At 34.3% G+C, this 23,291-nt stretch overlaps 2 protein-coding genes across 3 annotated transcripts; one reads left to right on the top strand and one right to left on the bottom strand.

Annotated features, from left to right (window-relative positions):
- The first annotated feature begins 5,272 nt into the window (after positions 1-5,272).
- LOC120340874 (queuine tRNA-ribosyltransferase catalytic subunit 1-like) lies at positions 5,273-8,986 on the top strand. The gene is made up of 5 exons (XM_039409263.2): positions 5,273-5,459; positions 5,926-6,043; positions 6,710-6,874; positions 7,210-7,362; positions 8,213-8,986. The coding sequence occupies exons 1-5, from the start codon at positions 5,416-5,418 to the stop codon at positions 8,945-8,947; spliced, it is 1,215 nt and encodes a 404-aa protein (XP_039265197.2). The 5' UTR covers positions 5,273-5,415; the 3' UTR covers positions 8,948-8,986.
- Positions 8,987-9,997: 1,011 nt separating this feature from the next.
- Positions 9,998-23,291, bottom strand: LOC120340669 (AP-2 complex subunit mu). Of its 2 annotated transcripts, XM_078119792.1 has the most exons (11): positions 23,117-23,291; positions 22,380-22,506; positions 21,668-21,806; positions 20,681-20,763; positions 20,343-20,366; positions 19,068-19,203; positions 16,735-16,873; positions 16,075-16,194; positions 14,239-14,472; positions 12,297-12,408; positions 9,998-12,024 (listed from the first exon to the last, which is right to left on the bottom strand). In XM_078119792.1, exons 1-11 carry the CDS (start codon positions 23,188-23,190, stop codon positions 11,890-11,892), a joined length of 1,323 nt encoding a protein of 440 aa, XP_077975918.1. In that variant the 5' UTR covers positions 23,191-23,291; the 3' UTR covers positions 9,998-11,889. The 2 variants fall into 2 exon arrangements, with proteins under 2 accessions (XP_077975918.1, XP_077975919.1); XM_078119793.1 differs by lacking the exon at positions 20,343-20,366.

Below are 23,291 nucleotides of genomic sequence, written 5' to 3'. Positions count from 1 at the left end.
TTTCCTTAGTAAAAATATCTACATGAAAATTAATCGTTCTAAAGTAATAATTTGGACTTTGGTCGCGTGTATTATAACTGGTGTGAGAAACATTTATCTTTCCGGTTTAAAATAGGCTATTACTACCATTGCTGCAATCGTAATGTGTATTGTAATATATATATTATACATATTGTAATAATAACATATCAATTCAAAACAATATTTCTGATATTTATAAAATATATGCTCAGGGTCTGGAATAATATTTAGGTATATATAAGAAATTTGTTCACAGAACATAAAATTGCATTTCTTGGAGTTTTCATTGTTTTCCTATTGCTGATATATGATTTTGATACAAGTTATATTTTGTGAACCCATTAATAAAATACTGGGTTTTTTCAAGCGGGACCTTGATTCGAAATTTAGCTATGCTATGTATGTATGTTTATTATTATAAATACTGAAGACAGGATGTATGCACAAGACCATACTGGCCTAAAACACGAATGTGCGGCATACACCCCTTTTGATATTTATAAATTATAATACGGTAAATCAAATACGTATAATATTGTCCTTTATACAGGCAGTGCAAGGAGGGTGAGTGTGTGTGATAACAGAGGTAAGGGTGGAGTATACGAAACTGTTTGTACAGAGGAGTTTGTAGGACAAAAACAACATCTGGGCCGGGGGGAGTTTTTTTTACTTAATCGCTTTGTGTAAATGATCATAGATGTATAACTGGGTTATATATAAATAAATCATAAACCCCACGAATATGATTTCCGCATGGAGAAGGAAAGGCAGAGTAGACCTAGAATTATTAAGTATATAAATTATTCGTTCAACCAGATGGTGAGATGAACTATTGAAACATTCGATACTTTTAGGAGCATCAAGACAATCCGGAGAAATCAGTACGGAGGAAGTGCGATTTATGTTTATCCATTCCATTGCCATACTTATAGCATAAAGTTCAGCAGTGTATGACGTTTGGTTTAGTGGTAATGAAAAGGACATGGTAGTTTCCCTCTGTAGCACGTAAAAAGAACAGCCAACTCCTTCATCTGTTTTGGATCTGTCCGTGTAAACATATATATGTATAATGTTCAAAGCAAGATTGAATACGAGAATATCGGTCAGAGACCGGTGACTTATCGATCGAAAGTTAGGGGATTCCCCAAAACAGCGCTCTTACTTTATAGTGACACCTTGTGTCCTATCACTAATTAATTAATAACTCTTTAACTTTCTGATATGGTCCAGAATGTTTTTAAAGATAAGTTGGAATACTACTTCTTAATTTATTTTTTGTCTGAAGAGATCGTGAGTTATGACATACATGTCCCCACCCCGCGAGAGAATAGGATTCACGTGTTTTTAGCTATTTATCAGCCAAACTAGCTCAACTAATGTGACTATTTTCGCTGTCAAATTTTTATATTGACATTTTCAATATTACATAGTAATCATGAAGAAATATATCAACACAGCACATAACAAAAAGCAACTAGGCGCTCAGTTTTAAACATACAGTGGAATTGGGGTCCTTATTAACGGCACATGGACTTTTGGCACGGGTATAAATTCTGACTGTTTGTCGTCAAGTACAAGTGTCATTTATTCCGTCGACATCGATAAACTATATTCCGACACAATTATCCCTCTACGCAGGTATTAATTTTAATTTTGTTCAACTACACTACTAAAGTAAAAAAACATCCCCGACGGTTATAGGTAGGTCTTTTTTTTTGTCGGTGCTGATTGATATTCTCTCATGTTGGCTTTGACTTATTGCGTCGACGATTACGATTAGCCACAAAATAAAATATTTGTAAAATGCTTTTAATTTGAACGTAGGGCGGCGGCGCTAGAATGTGTGGGTGATATTCGATATTCTTTTAAACACGAATAACGATATTCGAAGGTCGATATTGACATTAAATTCAAATTGGATATCCCGGCTTATGAGTTTTCTAATTGAACACCAAGATTACTAGCGTTACTGTACAATGTATCTTAATCAGTTGAAGTATTATGGATACCAAACATTAATTTCATATTATGTGACATATCTTTTTATTCGATCTGAAATAATGTGAACTATGAACAACGCTCAAAGACCATTGTTTTAACCTGTCTGTCTTACACAGTACACCTAATCAATTAATAATTACATAGTATCGGTATCGGAATATCGGTAATATCGGCCTTTTGTAGTATCGGCATCGGCGTTTTTAGCAGGTATCGGTATCGGCGACAAAAGTTGTATCGGTACATCTCTACACGGGATATCTCGATACTTCCAAATTTTTAAAAATATCCGAACTTGTCAACATGTTAAATGTTTTGAAAAAAGGTGAATCGGGAAAGTATTCCTGCCAAGATTCTTCAATTATATATTTCAGAGGACGATCATTTATAGAGATGTGGTTCCATTTATAATTAAGACATAGCTGCAGATGTCGGATATGTAAAGGTAATTCCCCCGTAGCTGCTAGTATACTTAAAATGAAGGTACTTTTCATAGCGCCGCAGCATATTCTTAGACACTGTCTTTGTATTAAGTATATCTTTTTCAGGTAGGAGTTAGAAGCAAAAAAGTACGCTTCCATTTCATATTCACAAGCTGCTGTTGAACAAGAAATTAAAACTTTGTTAGCCTTAAGAGACATTGTTCCATGTAATTCCGTCTATAATTCTCCAGTTACAATCGTCCCAAAGCGTGGTTCTAACTCTATTAGGCTGTGCCTCGATTTCAGACTTTTGAATTCAATTACGATCAAGGAAAAGAAAATTCCGTACCCCATTTATACGATTTTGTCAATAAATTGCATGGCTGCCGTCATTTCACTACACTTGATCTCACAAAAGCTTATAATCATATTCCTATCTTGGATTCGTATCAACCAAAAACAGCCGTATCCTGCAACAACAAGATGTACATGTTTAAAACCCTTTGTTTCGGATTGGCACCTGCCCCAGCGACCTTCAATTATTTCATGACAGAAGTTTTAGCGAACATTGAAAATATATTTGTAATTTTCGACGATATCCTTATTGCAACCAAAACAGAAGACGAGCATTTCAGAACACTAGATCGAGTTCTCGAACGCTCACACAAATATGGACTGACTATAAATACAGATAATTGCCATTTTCACAAATCAGAAATTAAATTTTTGGGCCATCATGTCACGCCCGAAGGAATACAGCCCTTAGCCGATAAGGTGGAAGTTTTGCAAAATTATCCTCAACCGAATACATTGAAAGAATTGAGATCTTTTATTGGCCTTTGTACCTATTATAATCGTTTTGTAAAGAATTTTGCTACTATTATACGACCTTTAAATGAGATGACAATTGGAAAACCTAGTAAACGTTCCCGTATCAAATGGAATGATGAATCTTTGAAATCTTTCGATGACATTAAACATGCTTTAGCCAATGCTACGTTATTGGTTCACCCAAATCACCAATCACCTATTTCTTTAATTACTGACGCTTCTGACATTGGAATATCAGGCGTTTTACAAATGTTTGAACATAATCAATGGAGACCTCTGGGGATGTTCTCAAGAGCCCTCCGTGGCCCTCAGAAAACTTATTCGACGTTTGGCAAAGAACTTTTGGCTATTTTTGAATCCATCAAATATTTCGACATGAATTGACAGGCAGGAAATTTCAATTAATCTCCGACTCCAAAAGCCTGGTGCAGGCCATTCAAAGTCCGAAAGAGTCCAAAGTCCAACGGGAAGCCCGTCAGCTTGAATACATATCAACTTTTGATTTCACAGTAAAACACATTGCCGGTGCATTGAATATCGCGGCCGACACATTAAGCCGTATTGAATTTCACCCCACAGAGAATGGTGCCATAAACGCCGTTGTTCCCCAACAGGAAATTATCCCTTTGATTGACATCTACAACGCCCAACAAAATGACCACGAGCTCAAGCAACTTCTGAAGAACGCCAGCAAGCATTCTCTACAATTAATAGCATCACCAGTACCCGAATTAGCGGGAAATATAATTTGCGACATCAGCCTCGCTGGAAAACCACGAACATATATTCCAACTTCGTTACGTCAACGCATTATCAACCTAACTCATAGTTTGTGTCACCCAGGAATATCAGGAACCCAACAGCTTATTAGAGACAGATATGTTTGGCCGAATATGAATAAAGACATTCGTAAATTTGTTCATGAGTGTACTGTATACGATGCCAGAAAGCAAAAGTTCAACGACACATACGATCAGAATTGAAAAACATTAAAGTTCCAGATGAACGTTTTAGCACTATCAATGTAGACTTACTCGGACCACTCCCTCAATCTCATGGTTATGTTTATTTAAGTATAATAAGTATAAGTTTATTTCGACTCCATAATCAGCAAAACAATAAAATGAATGCTAAAATAAATAAATAAAAACTGATTATGAAATCAGGAGAGCGAACAAAACCTTAGATAAGGTTTAAAACGTACAGAATGTATATAAGATGGAAGGTTTTGCCAAGAACATGTGGTACGTGTTCACTCACCTAAAATAATTGAAATATTTCACACACGCTCACACGCACCCACACACACAACCATATAGAAGTTATTAAGTAAAGGGAACATGAAAAATTACATACTGGTAGTTAATAAAAATTAATTTGCTCATGATAATTGACAGATATACAAGATATCCAATTTGTGTACCATTGAAAGACAGTTTAACTAATACAATCGTACACGCCTTAACTAATAATTATAACAGCCACTTTGGTGCTCTCAGTACTGTTAATACATAAAATGGACCGCAATTTACTTCAACAACTTGGAAAGACTTCATGGCGTTTCTTGGCTCAAAACATATATTGACAGCACCATATCGGCCTCAAGAAAATTCTTTGGTCGAGCGCCTTAATCGAACTGTTAAAGCTTCTCTTAGAGCTTGCGATCACCCATCTGACTGGTTTCCGAATTTGGGATTTGTTTTACTTGGTATTCGATCAGTCGTTAAAGAAGATTTGGGTGGTTCACGTAACCGCTGGTCGGTTACGGCTTCCTCCACCACCAAATCCATGCTTCTGAAAACAAACAATATAACTAATCCCATACCCAACTTGGAATGGTAACCGGACGAGAGGCCGTGGTTCGCCATATGGATAAACCGTCTTATCGGCTTTCCTATCCCCCGGGATAAATATGTAAAATCCTATCCTATCCTAAGATTTGGGTTTCAGCCCTGCTGAATTAGTTTATGGATCAACCTTGCGCCTTTCCAGACCTGATAATGCCCGACAGGCACGCGATTGACGTCATCAGTTCGTCTGTGTACGACGCGGCAAAGCTTCTCTGTTTGAATAGCGTGGAATTACAGTATATTCATTCATAAAGCTGTAAAGAAACTACGTTGTTCTGATACACGAATACTATATGATGGCTCAATCGAATTTGTCGTATACATCATCAACTCTTAGGTAAGTCGATATATTCTATTTCATGCGTAGGCCTATTTTTATCTATGGATGTATGTGCAACCTTATAACAGTATAAAGTACAATTGACTGAGTGATTGATAAGCATACTACTGCTGTACGGTACAGTATTACCTTGTTATTAACAAAAGACACGGCACTATACGGGGATAAGTTATTTCCTGTCTCAAAGTTAAATCTGTAAATACAGAAACATGATAGGCGTATGCTTAAATGGCAAAATTCAGATGCCAAAGTTATACATACCATTATACACCAGAGTGACCCCAGCACAAACAAGTTTTTGTTGATAGCTTTACATTGAGTATAAAAGTTCTTCAAGCCCTTGCATGCAGCACATGTTTAGGCTGGGTAACTCTGGTCTGGTAATTCTCCTACTCCACTGAGCACACCCAGGCCGAATATTAAACCAGAAATTAAATATATCTGTATATACCAAACTTTTCAGCATGGAGATTGTTGCGAAGTGTAGCACAACAAAAGCTCGTGTTGGAAAGTTGAAGTTACCTCATAGTATCGTTGATACCCCAGTATTCATGCCAGTTGGAACACAGGGAACTTTGAAGGTATTTATATCACTCAAATATAGGATTTGTTCATACTAGGAAGTATAATAGTGTTTTTATATTTATCAATCATATTATGTCAAACTACCTCTTTTCATATGTTTCCCAATACATGCTGGGTATGTGAAACTTTAACCAGTTGAACTTTATCAGTAAGTGATCAGCATAGCAATCTCTTTGCCGATATCTGTCCAAGGGATGCTAACTGGCAAGGTAATTAGAGATGCAGTGTGGATGGTATTCCTAAGGATTTGTACTATGCGCCAACTGTCCAGCTTTACTATTAATTTCTTTGTTGATTGACGATACTTTGTGCTCCTATGAGATTTTGCTCGATATGAGATCAAGCTCCCACTCACTCAAGCCCAATATGTTCAAATACCTCAAGTTGAGAGAAAATGCTAAAAACGGTAGAGGTATCATGGAATTTAGAAAGATATTTTTTTTGTTAGCTACAATTTTAGCTGAAATTTTTTGATGTCTCCAATTAAAATATGTTTTGTCAACTTATTCTGATTAATAGATTGTAACGGTGTAGTATTTCAATTCATCAAATTTAAGAGTGATATTGATAGTCAATAAATGAGTTTTGTTAATTTACTAAACCTTTATTTTTACGGCCAAACCTGTTATTTCACTCATTTATAAATTTTCCCAATTTGTCAGGGAATCACGCCAAAGCAGCTAGAAAATCTCGATATACGAATCATGCTTGGTAATACTTATCATCTTGGAAACAAACCAGGGGAAGAAATATTAAAAAAAGCTGGAGGATTGCACAACTTTATGTCCTGGGATCGCTCCCTCCTTACTGATAGTGGAGGTTTTCAGGTATATTGACAAAAGTTTGTGTCTGGCCATAACCTTTTAATTTACTATATTTTATGTATTCTAATATGGGTTATTTTCATTGTTCTAAATTTATACAAATGAAATTATATTTTTCTTATTTTCTTTTTATTTATTTATTATAGAAAATTTTCTAAATTGTATATATACCCATTTTGAATGTATCCAATTCGTCTTGGACCACCCTCGAACCTGATTACCTGTTTTACTATAATGGTTTTATCTATTTCCGTGGACTTTTTTAATGAGAACCTACAACAATATCAATTAAAACTATCGATTTAGAAATTGTAACAAATGGGCATTATCTTTTTTAGATGGTGTCACTTGTTAAATTGGCAGAATTTTCTGAAGAAGGAGTGAAGTTCATTCATCCACACAATGAAACTGAAATGATGTTATCACCTGAGAAATCAATGGAAATACAGAATGCTATTGGGGCTGATATCATGATGCAACTGGATGATGTGGTGAGCTTGAAATACCTAATAGTGCTATTTTGCTAATTACTTATCGATCTTAAGATCGGTAAGTATATTGATAGGTATTTGTCTGTATGTATGTATGTCTGTCTGTGTGTCTGTGTGTCTGTTAGATGCACGCGATATCTCACGAAAGCGAGATTGAATCTGCTCCAGATTTTGCATGTGCATTCATTTTATCTCGTACCAGATCCCTATTGATTTTGGGCGAATTATGTCGTATAATTAGCGAGTTATCAATCAATTATTGATATAGTGATCTAGATTTTTGTAAAGCGAGAGAATTTTGAAACCCGCCGAGTGTGTGTGTGCGATGCGCAGTGCGCAAGTTACAAGAGCTGATGAATCGAAACTGCAGTTTCTGTTTTGGGGGATCCCCTAACTATCGATCGATAAGTCTTCGGTTTCCAACCGATATTCTCGTTTATTATGTTAGAAGGATTATGGACAATATTTATGTAACTGCCCATAAACTTTTATATTGCACCACTATTCTGGTTTTAGTCTCTGTACACAAGTCATACATGGTTGGTCAATTTCAACCAATGTCTCAGCTGGATGACTGATTCTTCGATAGCATAATAGATATAAGTTTATCATTGTGCACTGGTTGTGTTTCATGGGGTTAGAGGTTTGAATCCCTTGGAGGCCGTTATGTATGAGGATTGTCGAACATTTTATGATGGTTCACATAACTACTGCTCATTTAAAAAAATATAGTTTAGATTATATTTAGCCATTTCTGACCCAGGATGTTCAAATTAATGCCCGTGGTTGATTTCATGTATGGTATTTTCTGTGTAATTGTTTGATAAAAATATAATTTTCAATATTCCAGGTGAGCAGCACTGAAACAGATCAGGACCGATTTCGTTTGGCTACAAAAAGATCAATCAGATGGCTCGATAGATGCATTGCAGCCCACAAAAGACAGACAGAACAAAATTTATTCCCTATAATTCAAGGTGGATTGGATGAAGAGTTAAGGAAGGATTGTCTGAAAGAAATGACTTCAAGAGATGTTCATGGATTTGCTGTCGGGGGTTTGAGTGGCGGTGAATGCAAAGACGACTTTTGGAGGATGGTGACTGTAAGCACAGATGGACTGCCTGATAATAAGCCCAGATATTTAATGGGTGTCGGCTACGCTGCTGACCTAATCGTATGCTCTGCTTTAGGTTGTGATATGTTCGATTGTGTTTTTCCAACGAGGACTGCTAGATTTGGTGTAGCTCTAGTACGGAAAGGACAAATAAATTTGAAGCGTGTCGAATTTTCAAAAGATTTTGAACCCATCGATAAAAACTGTGAATGCTCCACTTGTCGAGATTACAGCCGAGCGTATCTTCATATGCTATTTAAGAATAATAACCCAAGCGCCTGCAGTATGGTATCTATTCATAATGTAAAATACCAGGCTGATCTAATGGCAGCTGTCAGGGAAGCTATTAGCTTAGATAGATTCCCAGACTTTATTAAAGAAAGGTTTTTAGAATTGTTTGAAGATCAATCTAATTTTCCTGCATGGGCTTGTGATGCTTTAGAATCTGTTGGTGTTAAATTAAAAAAATAAATATTTTTTTAATATTATGCAATCATAGACAATAGCCAATTCTTTTTTGTTCATTAAATATGAATGGGACCTCTCAAGATCTTACGCATCAGAAGGAATCATTCTTATTGCTATCCTGTGGGTAAGAAGAATGCGAAAAGAAGCATAGTGCCGGCTTTTATATAAATTATAGTAATACAATGGAGTGCCCTTCAGGTCAAATAGTTAATCCGTAAGTTTTGCTTTGGGGTACACAATGTATCCATTTCCTGAAATTTCAATCATGAAGGTTTGAAAAATTTCCAGAATATTTATCCGTAAGCTGGGACATCAGTAACACATTGTAGGAGAAGGTAACTTGAACCCAGTCATGAAAATAGAATATGATTTGGTATTCTGGATTCAATTTAACTATTCTAGAACAGTAAATTGTTCCATGTTGCCCATCCTTATTAGTCCACCAAGCAAGATTTTGATCAGAGCTGCACCGCTCCCATTGAAGCCCAGACTTTTTCAAGCTTAAAATATGGGAACGAGTTATTAGATATGCCTATGTGTTTCATTGTTACTTATACAGCATGTATAGTGTTTCTCACCTGGCGAAATCTGTTCTAAGCCACATAACTAAACTAAGGATGACAGGGCACCCATTTGTTTGCACAAATACCAGTCCTGTATGTTTAATCGTGGCAGTTAAGACGAAGCAGACATGATATTTTGAACACTACATTATACTCAGTGATGGGACCCTAACTTTTAACAGGTTTTATTTTGTATCGAGCTCACCAAGAACAGATTACCTCATTTCAGAAAACCATACCAAACTTATAGCTATGGACGTTTCCCTGACCTTTGACCTCTAAAAACACATCTAAAAATGGACAAATAAGGCTCAAAATTACCAAAAGAGACAATGTTTACAACTATGTTCGAATATCTGTCCGAGCATTTGTTATTTCATTGTTAACTCAGTGCTGATTTGTAATTGTTGCAAGAAAATTGATGCCCGGGAAACATCCAATGGTTCGCTGAATATCACGCCCATCCAAGTTATGAAAACAAACCACGCAGTTTTCTTATATTTGGAATTATATTAGATTACATGATGAAACATACTGTAGTACGACGACTGACTAAGAGTGATTTCTATACTTCAGTATCCATATTGCAAAAACAAATTATATCACACGTATTCATACGTTTCATAAAATCATACTTCATTGGGAATCATTTGTTAGATGAGCAAATCAATGACAGGTTCTTACATTGCAGAGGCTAAATGTTTTTCAGAGATCACCAAGATCAAGAACAAAACATCACTTAAAATTAATAAATTTGAAAGACCATTTTATCAATAAACAAACTTCAATTATAAATGCATTTTTCTGTCATACAATGAATTTCAAAATTGCACAAGTCAACTGAGTAAAACACGACTGCGTGCAATAGCACATATAGGTAAATTTAACTCCACTACCGTTATATGCAGCAAATGAATGATCCAGACATTGTATTAGAGGTGAATACAAATTGCAAACTTTTTCCAAAAAATATGAAATTACTAGTCTTATATTTCTAATATTTCAAAAACTATTTCTATTTTTGATCCCAAAATCAAGTTCTATACCGAAAATTGTCACAATGTTAGGAAAAGAAAAACTAAACAGTTGGAGACATTTTATTGGCATGCTGAGAATAATACATTAGGCAAAAGCCTTTGCATTATGACAAGAAACTATATTATTGGGCCACGCCTTAGTATTTATTGTGTTTCATCAGTGGCCTTGGCAAAACCATATGATGCAATAGACATGACCAATTTCGAAATATTGATCAGAAAAAGAAAAAAAAATTTTTTATTCGAGTCGAGATTGAACATTTCTCAAATTTCAACTGGTTTTATTAAATTTGACCGAAATCGTTAAACCTATTTTTGTACAAATTACGATATTTTAGGTACTGATCGCACCAATAACGATTGTGATAATATATTTTATAACTACTACGCGTAATATACTAAATATCAATATGATTCAGGCGAATTTTCTCAAAAAAAAAGATAAAACATATACAATATATCATACTAGATCGCTGCTGTGAGGCATTTTGATTTGTTAATGACAGAAAACCATTCGTAAGCAGGAGATGAATAAACAATGACAAATTTTGCTTTAAGACAATTTTTTTTTTAATTTTACAATCATGTTATCTATAAATAAAACATATATATCGCAAACAAACTTTTTGGAATTCTATTTCTACAAGAAAGCTTTGTATTCAGAACAGGGTTGGGAAATCTTACTTGAGTCAAAATTTAACACAGCCTCAATTTCATATTATTTTCACCGGTGATGATATAAGTCATAATTTTTCATAAAAAATCAAAAAGCTTCAAGTTTAGTGAGCGGTTTTTAACAGTTTAACGAAGGTGACTTGCATATAGTTATCAATTTTTGTAGTTTGGATTTAGAGTAGAATCAGAATTATTCACGAGACAGAGTAGGAGCCAAATTTTTCTCAACCAAGCGTCGGGAGTCAATTGTAAATTTTCCCCGATTTCACGGCCCTTATTTATTAAACCTCATGTTTTGAATTATATAGTAAAGAAAAGCTTATTCATCTTAAATCAAATAATCGACAATCAACGAAAGAAGTTAAAAATCGAATCCCATCTATTAGATTCTAAAAAAGGTAAGTATCATTCTCACTTCAAAATTTTAGTAATTTTACACTATTTTTTAACAATTTTGATTCGAAACTTATGGACAATGAAATACTTTGGATACTTGGCTATGAAGAGGTAAGAATGTAGGAAATAGGAATGAGACAGATATTCGCCGTGACAAATTTAATTTTTTCGTTTCATTAACAATCATTTGGTAGTAATCAACAATGAGCATGTTTTATACGATCTTGGTCACCATCATTTTGGCTATATTCAAATCCTATTCATTTCATGAAGGTCAACAACGGGTCTCGTAAAGTCCGCTACGTCCGATGTACCTCACCCACTTTATAACATCGTGGTCATTGTAGTTGAGCTTGTGTTCGAAGACCTTCAGGTATCGAACTTTAAGACCAGATGGAGCAAACGGCACCTGTGAATTTAACAAAAAATTGATTATTCAAAGGAAGAAATAATTTTCACCAGAGAGATGTTACAGGGTGACCCAGAATAAGACAGGACTCTACTTAATTACCGTACTTCTACGTGAATGAAGAAATTTTTTTTAATAATGAACTGGGTACTGTTTCCTGGGCGTCACCCCGTAAAATACATGATTAAATCATTCAACAACCAAGATTTAAATAAAAAAAAATGCTTCAAGTAAGATTGTGAAAAATACAATAGAATAGCATAACAAATTACCTCAAAATTCATAGAAATTGGAGGGCGAGACCATTTCTTTTTGTCAGATGTTGGTAGCAATTCTATTTCAGCACTGATTTGGGATTCTTTCATTCCAGCCATTCTTTTCATCCTAGATAAATGATATTATATTAAATACTCAACATCACAACAAAATATTCAACCAAGGGTTACCTAAGGTCAGTGAAAAGCTATTTTGTGCGAAGAGAAATCATGAAGTCTGACTTACAACTGGTCAAGTCGAGGATTTCACAGAAAAATGGAGAAATTTTGCATGAAACATTACAAACATATAGGTGATCTTTAAGCTGGTATGTTCATCATCTGAAGCAATATTCACCAAAGTATTACAATAAAAAGTTACAATATATATTTTCACATTTTCGCAAAAAGCAGAATTTTCAAGTTACCTTTCCTCCTTTTATTTCGAGCCCTAGAAATGTTGAACATTTTCATTATGGCTTGGCTGATTACTGTTGTCTCAGTGATAGTTTTAAATGATATGGCGGTTCATGTAATTTCTATTCAGTTACGTCTTGTGCAATGATTGATATTTATACATGTGACTTTTATATGATTAGATTATGGCCTTGCATGAGGAATTGCCGTACATGTCAATGGTTCCAAACCGTTTTCTATATATTTTTCCTTTTGCCTATTTTCGAACTATTTATCCCCTCTCACTATAAAAAGTATGTTTTCGTTATTTGTACAATCTTTGAAAGATCCTTGGCTCACTCAGGATTATGCACGGTTTGAACATCTAGTTTATAATGTATAAATATGTATTTAAATAATACTAGATGACCAAACAAAATTGGTAAAACTGAACAGAATACAAAGATTAAGCGATCTTAATTTTCTCTCCTCCAATGAAAAGGTGAAAACATAGAGCAGTGGTTCTCAAATGGTGGGGCGCGGTCCACAAGGGGGCGACATAGACAATTTTTGAGGGGACGTGAAGTTAATTAAAAATATAGATATTTGTTAGATTTGATCTTATCCGCCTTATTTTGGATATTTACATTTCAAAATTTTCCATTTATTTCATTATTTACGTTCCATCCGCATATTTTCAACATGTTTTTTTAATAAAACATACTTTCGCCTTACTATCTGTTATTTGTAGCTTATTGTTAGCTACCGTATTTTCTCGAAATTACGCCTATCTCGCGACTAGGCCGACTCCCTAAAAACGACGATTTTATAAAAAAATCGCACATAAGCCGGTCCTACGAATCGTTACACACCGGACGGCTCAAGAAAAACGTAGAAAGAGAACAAAATTACTGTAACGCAAACATTCCTCACGTTTATCATTTGTTTGTTAGCGACGGCGAGTTACAAGTAGATTCCTACTTGTAACTCTTACTTGTGAATTCATGTTAATAAAGTCTATATTGCTTTTCATGAATCGTGATTTGTATTAATGGAGGAGATTGTTGTCGGGAGTTTAAGAGAGTCCCTGAGTCAGCATAAAACAATTTCCTTTGATCGTCCACAACGCAGTTAATTTCGATAAGAGTCCTTATCACCGTCCCTTAACGGATAACATATCGCAAAGACTGTACAAGCCATCAGCTGTATGATAAGACAATCCACCTTCACAAGCGATTGTGTGTGTGCGTGCACGCTTTTTATCGTGAGAACTTGGTATGGTTTGAAGCCTTTGGAATTACCGTCAGCATAATATCATCTCGTTGCGTGATCAAATTCTGATGCGCGAATGAGTCGATTTTTTGGTGCAATCTGAGTTATGCGCGAAGACGAACTTTTTTTTGAGTTTTAAACTCGGCCTATTCGCGAGCATATACGGTAGTTATTTTTTAGGTGGAGCGCAAGACTTGACAAATTCTATAAACGGCTCAAAAAGTTTGAGATCCATTGACCTAGAGGATATGGTCCTAACAGGCTGTGTAGAATTGGTAAGACTACTACTTACTTCCATACAATCGCATTTTCACTCGATTTGTATTTTGCTTTTCCTTTCATGCAGAGAACTTGCACTCCACTCGTGTTGAGTGGAGTAGGTATCCTCACTTCAATCTTTTGAGCAAGAAGAGTAGGTTTAAAGTTGGACTTGACGACGACCTTAACTTCCATTTTGCTTCTGCCAATATCTCGCACTAATGGAATAACTCGGAATGGAAGGCTAATGTCCTTGGTAGTCCGATATCTGGTAAAATATTTAACATGTTATTGCTTATAAACTTCAGCACTTCTAAACCTTTTCTATATAAAGATGGCATAATCATATGGCGAGCCACAACCACTTGTTTGATGTGGTTATGGTGATAACTCGGTAGTCGAACGACTCACCACTCAAACAATTTCTTAGCCGACCAAAAAATTTAAGTCAAAAATGCTGCAGTACTCAGAAATTACACACGAGTTGAGCACGCCGCTGAGTAAGGTGACGCCACCTGAACCGCACATCTAAGCTGCCTTTTTTGTCGTTGCTCATGTTCCAAAGAAAAGTAGTAATAAAAGGAAGGAAAAGAGAAAAACTGTGAGAAGAAATTATTGTTGTTTTGGGACACTTTTATTAATATTTTGGGTACTCTGGAATGCGCGAAAATGTAGTCAACCAGTTATTTATTTCAGACGCATGGACTTGATGGCGGAGAAAGCCGTATGCGGTTACGTGAACCACCTTACATGACGAGTAGTCCAACAATCGTCTCACGCCGAATTATTCCACACAGGTAACAAACTAGCGAACCCACGCAGGATAATCAACGCATAGCACAATACGGCAACCATTAAGTATGTGGTCTACAAGTACAGGAAATGCACTGGTACTCCAAATGACAAACTAAACACCAAAGTCAGATGAATATTGCGTCATAGTCGAAAACGATAATATGCAAACAAGTTTGGAACAAAATAAACAAAACAGGAAATTAATTAGTGGAGTCAAAACAATCCTAAAACTACAAAACGATTTGATACATATGACTGGGGTATTACTATTACAGGGCAAAAGGTGTGAATAAATTTCATATTTTTGAAAACTTTCATATGCTATATCATATTACTCTGCATGGTTTAAAATTAACAAACGGAAAATCTAACCATGATATAATACCGGGAAACAACTTGTTTTGATCAAACTTTCTTAGAACAAAAAAAAATATGGTAAACTTTAGGAATATTCTGATTTAAGAATGATAATTCATTTTAACGAAACAAAATTGGTTTGAATTTAAATGCGACTAATCAAAATTCTACATACTTAAGCACATCTCCATTTTTTATAATTCATTCCCAATTCTCAGAAATTGGGTTTATAGTAACATTACAATGCCAGGTTTTTGATAATGAGCAGGTCTTGATCTCACATCGTGATTGTAATAATATTAACATTAGGAAATAAAATGAATTCGGCGAGTCGAAAATGCCTTCAAGCACTATACAAACATTCCTGTAATGCACTGTCATGCTATATACATTATAATTTAACATCTGTGATAGAGCTAAACCAAGTCTTTCCAAATAATTATAGATCAAGCATGATTTGAACTTAATCGATGGAAGTAAGTGTAATTTACCATCCTTGATTGAGCTCGTCATAGGCCAAGCATGATCCATTGTTTATAGGTATTTGGGCGCTCCAGAAGTGTGTGCACCAATATGGAGGTAACTAATTTTTTTCGCCTACTTCACATCAAGTTGTGTAAAGGGACTGAAATCGATGGACAGGGGGTATATTCACTTGGCTAACACAGACAGTTGCCTAACTCGTGATAGAACTAAAATATGAAAATAATCTACTTACCTCATGAGCTCAAATTCACCATCCGCCGGGATAAAGCTGATGCTCCGTTCAGATTCAAATTTGCTCAATTTAACACATTGATGAAATGTGCAATCATCAATAGCAATAGATGGCTTCCCACTGAAATAAATTAAAAACTTTGATGAAAATCCTAGAAAACTAATTTATATGTATATCAGTACTGGCCAATTCAAAGATGTCCAAAACCAACTGAATATGCTGCTATTTCTAATATATTCTAAAATCTAAATTTATGTTTTTTGAAAATAATAAAAATAAATGAATGAAGACTTATTCATATTCTATTTTTTTCTGTTTCTTCATACCGCAAGATTGCTCACAATGCCAATGATGAAATGATTTATTTATTAAAACTTATAAATTGACCACCCTGACTACACTATTGGCTCTTTTCAGTATTGCTGCTTACTGTGAACATTCTATAAAAGCTTGAAATGTTTCCACATTACCACTTATCTACAGACACATTTTGTCAATTTTGAAAATTCTATCGGCAACAGTTTTCTCGAATTTCTCAAAAAAAGATTCATTGTGCCAATACATAAAATGACACAAATGTCACCCAGCGGGCCAGTTGAATTAGTGATTGGAAGAATTAGACTTAACCATGTCGACATCACAAGTTCAATTAATACAAACCTCTTAGTTGCATCGTCAGTTGTTCTAGAAGATTTATCCAAGACAAGTTTATCGTTCATTCCAAACTTACATTCTGGCATTCCACTCAAATAACTTTTCATGATGACACGACCTGCCACATGAGCACTGAGAACTTGACCTGAAAATGAACAATATTATCAAATACCCATTTCATATAATGTATACCAGTAAACCATGTTAAATGCATCACCATATCACAATTTAAAAGCATTTTTACTGATAAAACAGATATTTTATTTCCTGAGTGCTGAAAGAGACAAATGTTCTTAAATATCACAAATTTTTACAGAAATATCTTTGGATTTCAATATGCTCGTCCAAAAATAAATGAAGAGTAGTGCGCAGAGGGGCAAATTGTCAGAACTAACTGATGCCATGGAGTAATACTAACCATGGAGTAATACAATTTCATTACAAAGCCAAATGATAAACCCTGCACCTTGTAAATTTCTGAGCGAGTAATCCGGTAACATTTTTAAATGTGAATGAAATGTCTCTCAATAAATATTGATGAATAATTTACATTCTTAGCTTCATTAAATTTTATTCATCAGATCAGTGAGGTAATTGACTGGCTATACTAAGAAAACTTTAAACTAAGATAAAAAAAAAATATCAGAAGTATAATTCCTCATATTAGATACGAAATTGTAATACAAGAATTTTTCTGGCAAATTTTTCATTCTCATACATAAAATAGTTAATAATAGGGATGGATTTTTCATATTTTTTCCATAGGAGACGAAGGCCGGTAAAAGAGCTTAATTCGATGGCTAACACCAGCATCTTGTCCAGTTACCAGCCCATGTCAGGTAATAGAATAGTCAACTAGTTCATTTCAGATGCATGGACCTCAACTTACCAGCGGTCATGTGTTCTATAGTACACCATCTATCTGTTACCATAATAATTTGCATCCAGTTTTCCTTTTCGAAAGTTTTAATTGATGCATTTTGACTGGGTTTGTACTCGAACCAATAAGAAAATCAGATCAGATCGAAACTATTTCACATATTCAAGATTCAAGTCTCAAAACTTTGTACTTTTAGAATATTAATAAGTTAGTATTAAAACATATGAAGAATTTGTCACACCAAATTTTTAAAATCAATACACAGATGCACAGATGTGGTTCTTAAGCCTACTCCAGCAGTCTGTCATAAAGACTGTTGAATATTGGTGAAAAATCAATAGGAAATCCACTCAAGGGAAATTATGAGAGCTGTTCTACTTCAGTACATATCATCAAAACTCGTCCAATATGTAGCAAGCACGACCACCCAATCAATGCCATAATAATTTCCTATTTCGATGACCTCGATAGTTTCAAAAATAACAGCGATCAAATATAATAATTTTAAATACAGAAATGCTTTTCATCAATGTCTACATCCAAATAATTCAAGTATTCTAAAAATTAGCGTGGATTTGAAATTACCGGTACTGTTAATTTCTATCAGAAAAATAAAATTTTAAATCTTAGCATGGATTTGAAATTACCGGTACTGTTAATTTTTTTCAGAAAAATGATCTTGTATACGAAAAAAATTATTCTATGAAATTCTATGAAGTACCGGTGCGGTATATATAAAGTTCTGTTACAATTTCATTATTTTGTAATGAAGTCAGTTCTCCACATAAATCAACTATTTACAGTATTTATTAAAGTTTTTCTAATCCATTCAATACACCTTAATACCTATTCTTTTAGTTGTACGAAGCACATCAAAGATCTTTTAACTAATTTAAAGTGGAACTTTAGATACTTTTATATATTACTATGAAAATTATAGCTTTATATAAAACAGTTACTGATTAACATAAATTAATATTATCAGAATTCGAAAAGTACGCAATTTTGAAATGGCAATAATTTGGAACTTCATAAATTGGTCATAACAATTTCTTTGGTAAAACAAAATTGCCAGAAGAAAAATATAGAAGAGACTTATATGGGCATGAAATGAGGGTTGATTCAATAAGATCATATTTATCCAAGAGGATAAATACCGTTACAAATTATACAATACTAAACTATACATAAATAAATATATTTGGCGAGGTTCTGCCTCTATGTCGCCTATCCAGGCGGAGTTTGAGGTATGGATTGTTCAATTATCTGTTTGAGTCATTCCTAGAATATGTATAAATAGACCGTTTATTGCTAAACTAAAGGTATAGAATAAGTAATATCTATTAAAGAATGGAGTGCAAGGGTAGACCTCACGCTATTATGTGGTAGACCTAATGTTCTAATAGCACCATATATTTTACATTCTATTAAAATCCTTCACTGATTTAGAGAACACTACCTTGTGGTGACATGAGAAGATTGACACTCTCCAACACATCAAGAAACAATTCATTTCTTCTGTATTTGATTCCTTCTCTTCTCCATCCTATTTGTCCTGTAACTTGCGACGTTATCTGAGTGGTTTCTTCTTTGCTCTATTGTTTGTGAAATAAAAATTATTCAAGATTTCGATAAAATAACACACGTGAAAACAATTGCGTTCTTATTAATGTACTTTCTGATCAACCATATAAACAAATCATATCTCGTGGGTTTGGACTGGAGGTTTGAAACCTACATGGGATAATTGCTTAACTCCTGTAGGTTGCTTAACTCCTGTAGACTGGTTCATTCAACCACAAGTTGGTTACGGCTTCCTGCACTATCCAGTTCATATACAATGATTTATTCAGTTCACAGGAATTAATAAAGAAAAACTTTTTTGGCCCTACAGTGAGATTTCAATTAATCAAAATGAAATGAATCTATAAATGGGTTCCTCAAAAGTTTAAAAAGACAATTTAACCTATAGCCTACATAACTAGACTTGAAATATGTAAATAAATTCCTATTAACCCTAAATTTATGAATCACTCATTTTATATGCATATTATTAATTAATAAAATACACACTGTACATATATGACAACATTTAACACAATATAAAAATGATCACATAAAAGCAACAGCAATTTCGCCAACTCGACTTCTAAAGAAATTTCATACTCTTTCACTTTTTCCGTAGTATGTAATGAGAAATGGTGCAATTTCATCATACAAAGAATTTCAAATATAGGTAAATCATTTTTTATTGACACGTCATTTTCACAATGGGTTCAGTGTTCAGTCGAATAATAATGTATATATACCATACAATTTTGGGTACCAGTACTTTCGATGTATGTGAACCAAGATGGCGGACACCGGAAAGTAGAATGTGTACCAGGTTAGGGTTAGGACATAATTTCAGGTACAAATACTACAGGAGTCACTTGGTTAGTCCCCGAACTTGTAATAGAACTAAAGTAAGGAAAATTGGAATAAAATTATGCCCTAACCCTAACCTGGTATACATACTATGTTGCGGTGTCTGCCGTCTTGGTTCACATACTTTGGGAGTACCCAATTTTGTACCAAACTAAGATTGTCTGACTCTTTCTCAATATTAAACCACACAAGTATATGTTTGCCTCACACTTTAGCTCTGAACAATACTCTGGACAAGCAGATAAACAACAATACGGTAAAAAATACGAACAGACATCTGGACATCACATTAGAATTATTAAATTACCTTTCCAGACAATGCAGTTACAACCTTATTTTATTAAGATTTGCACAATGTCAAAAGAAACAAGAGTTAGTCATCACACATAATTACAGCAATAAAGTTCAAATTCAATCAATTTCGAAAATTAAAACTTTTCTTAATAAAATTTGAACAAATTTTAAATTAGAAATACCAAGTGTCAGTGAAAATTATTAATCCCTTCAGAATACAAATTGCATCAATGACACATTCATTTCAACTGAATTAGAGATTTTAAAAATCATCTTAGTTCTTTATTTAAAATGAAAATAACTTAAAGCTTTTTACAAAATGTTATTAAAGATCATAAATAACATAATAACCTGAGTTTTGATTCCTTGTTGCGTAATAAATGTCTTTAATATTCCAGTATCAGTCTTCTGCGGATATCCGAAGTCCAAAACCTCTGTAATAGGTAAAATTCATTGATAAAAAAAAATCCATTTGCAATTTCAAATACTGTAAATGTGAAACATTTTAAAGCTAATCTAATATGCATCTCCATTAGCTTGATTGTTAGAAATAGGCTTTTTACGATTCAAGTGCTGTTAAATTCAAATCTTAACATTGGTATTGGCTTCAGTAAGTTGGCATTGCATTGAGTCAACCTTCATCAAATACTCAACTGGAGTTGGATTGATTGAATATTTATCAAAGACTCAAAGTCGAGTCATCTAAATGAAAAAATTCAAACTTGTCATCAGCTGACCGCCTGTGAGAATTAACTCAGCAATCATCTTGACTCCAGGACTCGACTTGATGGCACAGATAACTCATGGGTCGTAACTAGACTCGCAGCTATGAAATTAGAAACTACTTTGGAAACCCTTTGAAATCTCTTTCAACTTTGGAACCCCATTCCACATATACAAATAAGAATGATTTACTCTAGCATTCCACTCCCCAATTTTATTCTCCCATTTTGTGAATATAATTTCAAACTTTGGAATGTTCTACCTTAATAATTTGTCATCTGAAATTGTGAATCTTAAACATAATAGTGTGAAGTGGGGAGTTGACATTGATTCCTGTCTATACATACCAAACTAATTTATCACTTGGTATTATTTTTATTATTACGATGACTGGTATTTTATTTTGATCGACGAAAAACAAATCTCTCTCCCTCTCTCTCTACTGAACGCTGCACACTTGAGATCTAAGGTTCGAGCTGAGGTCTATCTACCAAACGGTCGGAGGGTTGAGAATGAGGTATTGGGCATGATAAGCTGATAAAATACTGGGATGTTCAAACTCAGGATCTTCTAAGTTGATAAATAAAAGAGAAGCTATGGTCTATGTACACTAACCATCTAGAAGTTCGTATATCAAAACAAAATTGTTTTTGATATTTTCTTCATTGATTTTTCCAAAATAACTTTGCATAACATCGATCATTTTAAGAAGAAATTCAAAAACAAGAACAGCGTTGACATTTTGCTTTGTTACCTGAAAAATGAAAGCGTTGTTTAATTGTATACTTTCTAGAGAGCTTGGTTTCTAAACGCGATAGAATTTTTGGAAAAATCGTAAAGAAAATCAGCATTAGGGTCATAGCTAACAAAAGCAAATCCATTTCCCACCAAATAACATATAGCCTACCTCAAATGTTACTAAAGCTATATAAAAATGTGTTATTTTTGGACTATTTTGAACAGTCTTTATACCATTTATCAGTGCGAAATTGTTTACTAGAGGTACTATAAGTAATTCCACAAGGTATTTGAGAGAATCAGGAAAGTATCGAAATAGAATCAAATTTATATATCTGGTTAAATTGCTCTTGGTTGACTATATTGTAACATATATTATGTTTTCCAATATTTTAATAAATCCATTTAGGAAAGTCTCCAAAAAATGGGTTAGCTTAAAAATCATAGTTATTGATTTTTGATATAGATACACCATAATATTGATCAGTCTTATAATTTTCATTCCCCTAAAAATGAATCCTGAAACACAGCAGTAAAGCATTCCTTGTTGAAGTAAAAAAATACTGTGATTTCTACAATAAATTCTTACAGCACATAGCCATATATTTCCTCGTTTTGTATGAAAGAAACTTGTCCGTGCTATATTGGTAACAGGTGATCGCACTTGCTGTCTTGCATGAATAACATTGACACGAAAAGCATCACACGCGTTCCGCCTGTAAAATATTACATTGTATGTCAGAACAATGAAATACTACAATTAGCAAGTGCAGTTTTAAGTATTCCATGGCGTCTGCAGCTGCCACAAAACCATGGCGGTATTTCCATATCATGGCCGCTACGGCCAAACCTATGGCGACTGACTTTTTAGCTGCCACAAACCAATGTCGAGCTGCCGTTACCGCGGCAGCAAATTGAAAACCAATGGCAGGTAAAATTTTGCTGCCGTAACCGCGCCTCACAATTAGGGAGAGTCTATAAATTCAGATTACTTCAAAAATAGCTATTGGCTTTTCTGGACTGGGAGCGTTCATGCGATTGTAAGCAGGGATATGGAGTCTGGAAATTTTTACAATTGACTTTTGACTCGAGGATAAAAAAAATTTGGCTAAGTTTCCCAGTAGAGAAAAATTGACTCTCGCTCCTACTTGTAGAATATTTGGACTCTGGGACTCCAGATCCAAATTCTGAATCAAATTTTTCAATAAGAACTTTGACATAATAGGCTGTTATTAATAACACTCTGTAAACATACACATAGTATAATATATATAGAAGTGCAAAAGTTATAAAATCTGCAATCAATGGTCATAAAGAACAACATACCCGATATCATCACGATATATCCTCGATATGAGAACTTCTCCCTTGTGATTGTAAAGGAAAAGACCACCGATCATTTTGGTGGTTTGACCAGGCCAGAGGCCTCAAACGCTTCAGACAGAAATATTCAGTTTCCCTACTTTTATAAGAACATAGCAGTTTAAATAGTTCACTAGCT

Source organism: Styela clava, chromosome 14, assembly GCF_964204865.1.
Source record: "Styela clava chromosome 14, kaStyClav1.hap1.2, whole genome shotgun sequence".
Taxonomy (NCBI): domain Eukaryota; kingdom Metazoa; phylum Chordata; class Ascidiacea; order Stolidobranchia; family Styelidae; genus Styela; species Styela clava.
The sequence above is the reverse complement of the archived record's forward strand: the minus strand, read 5'-3'. Positions and strand labels throughout refer to the sequence as shown.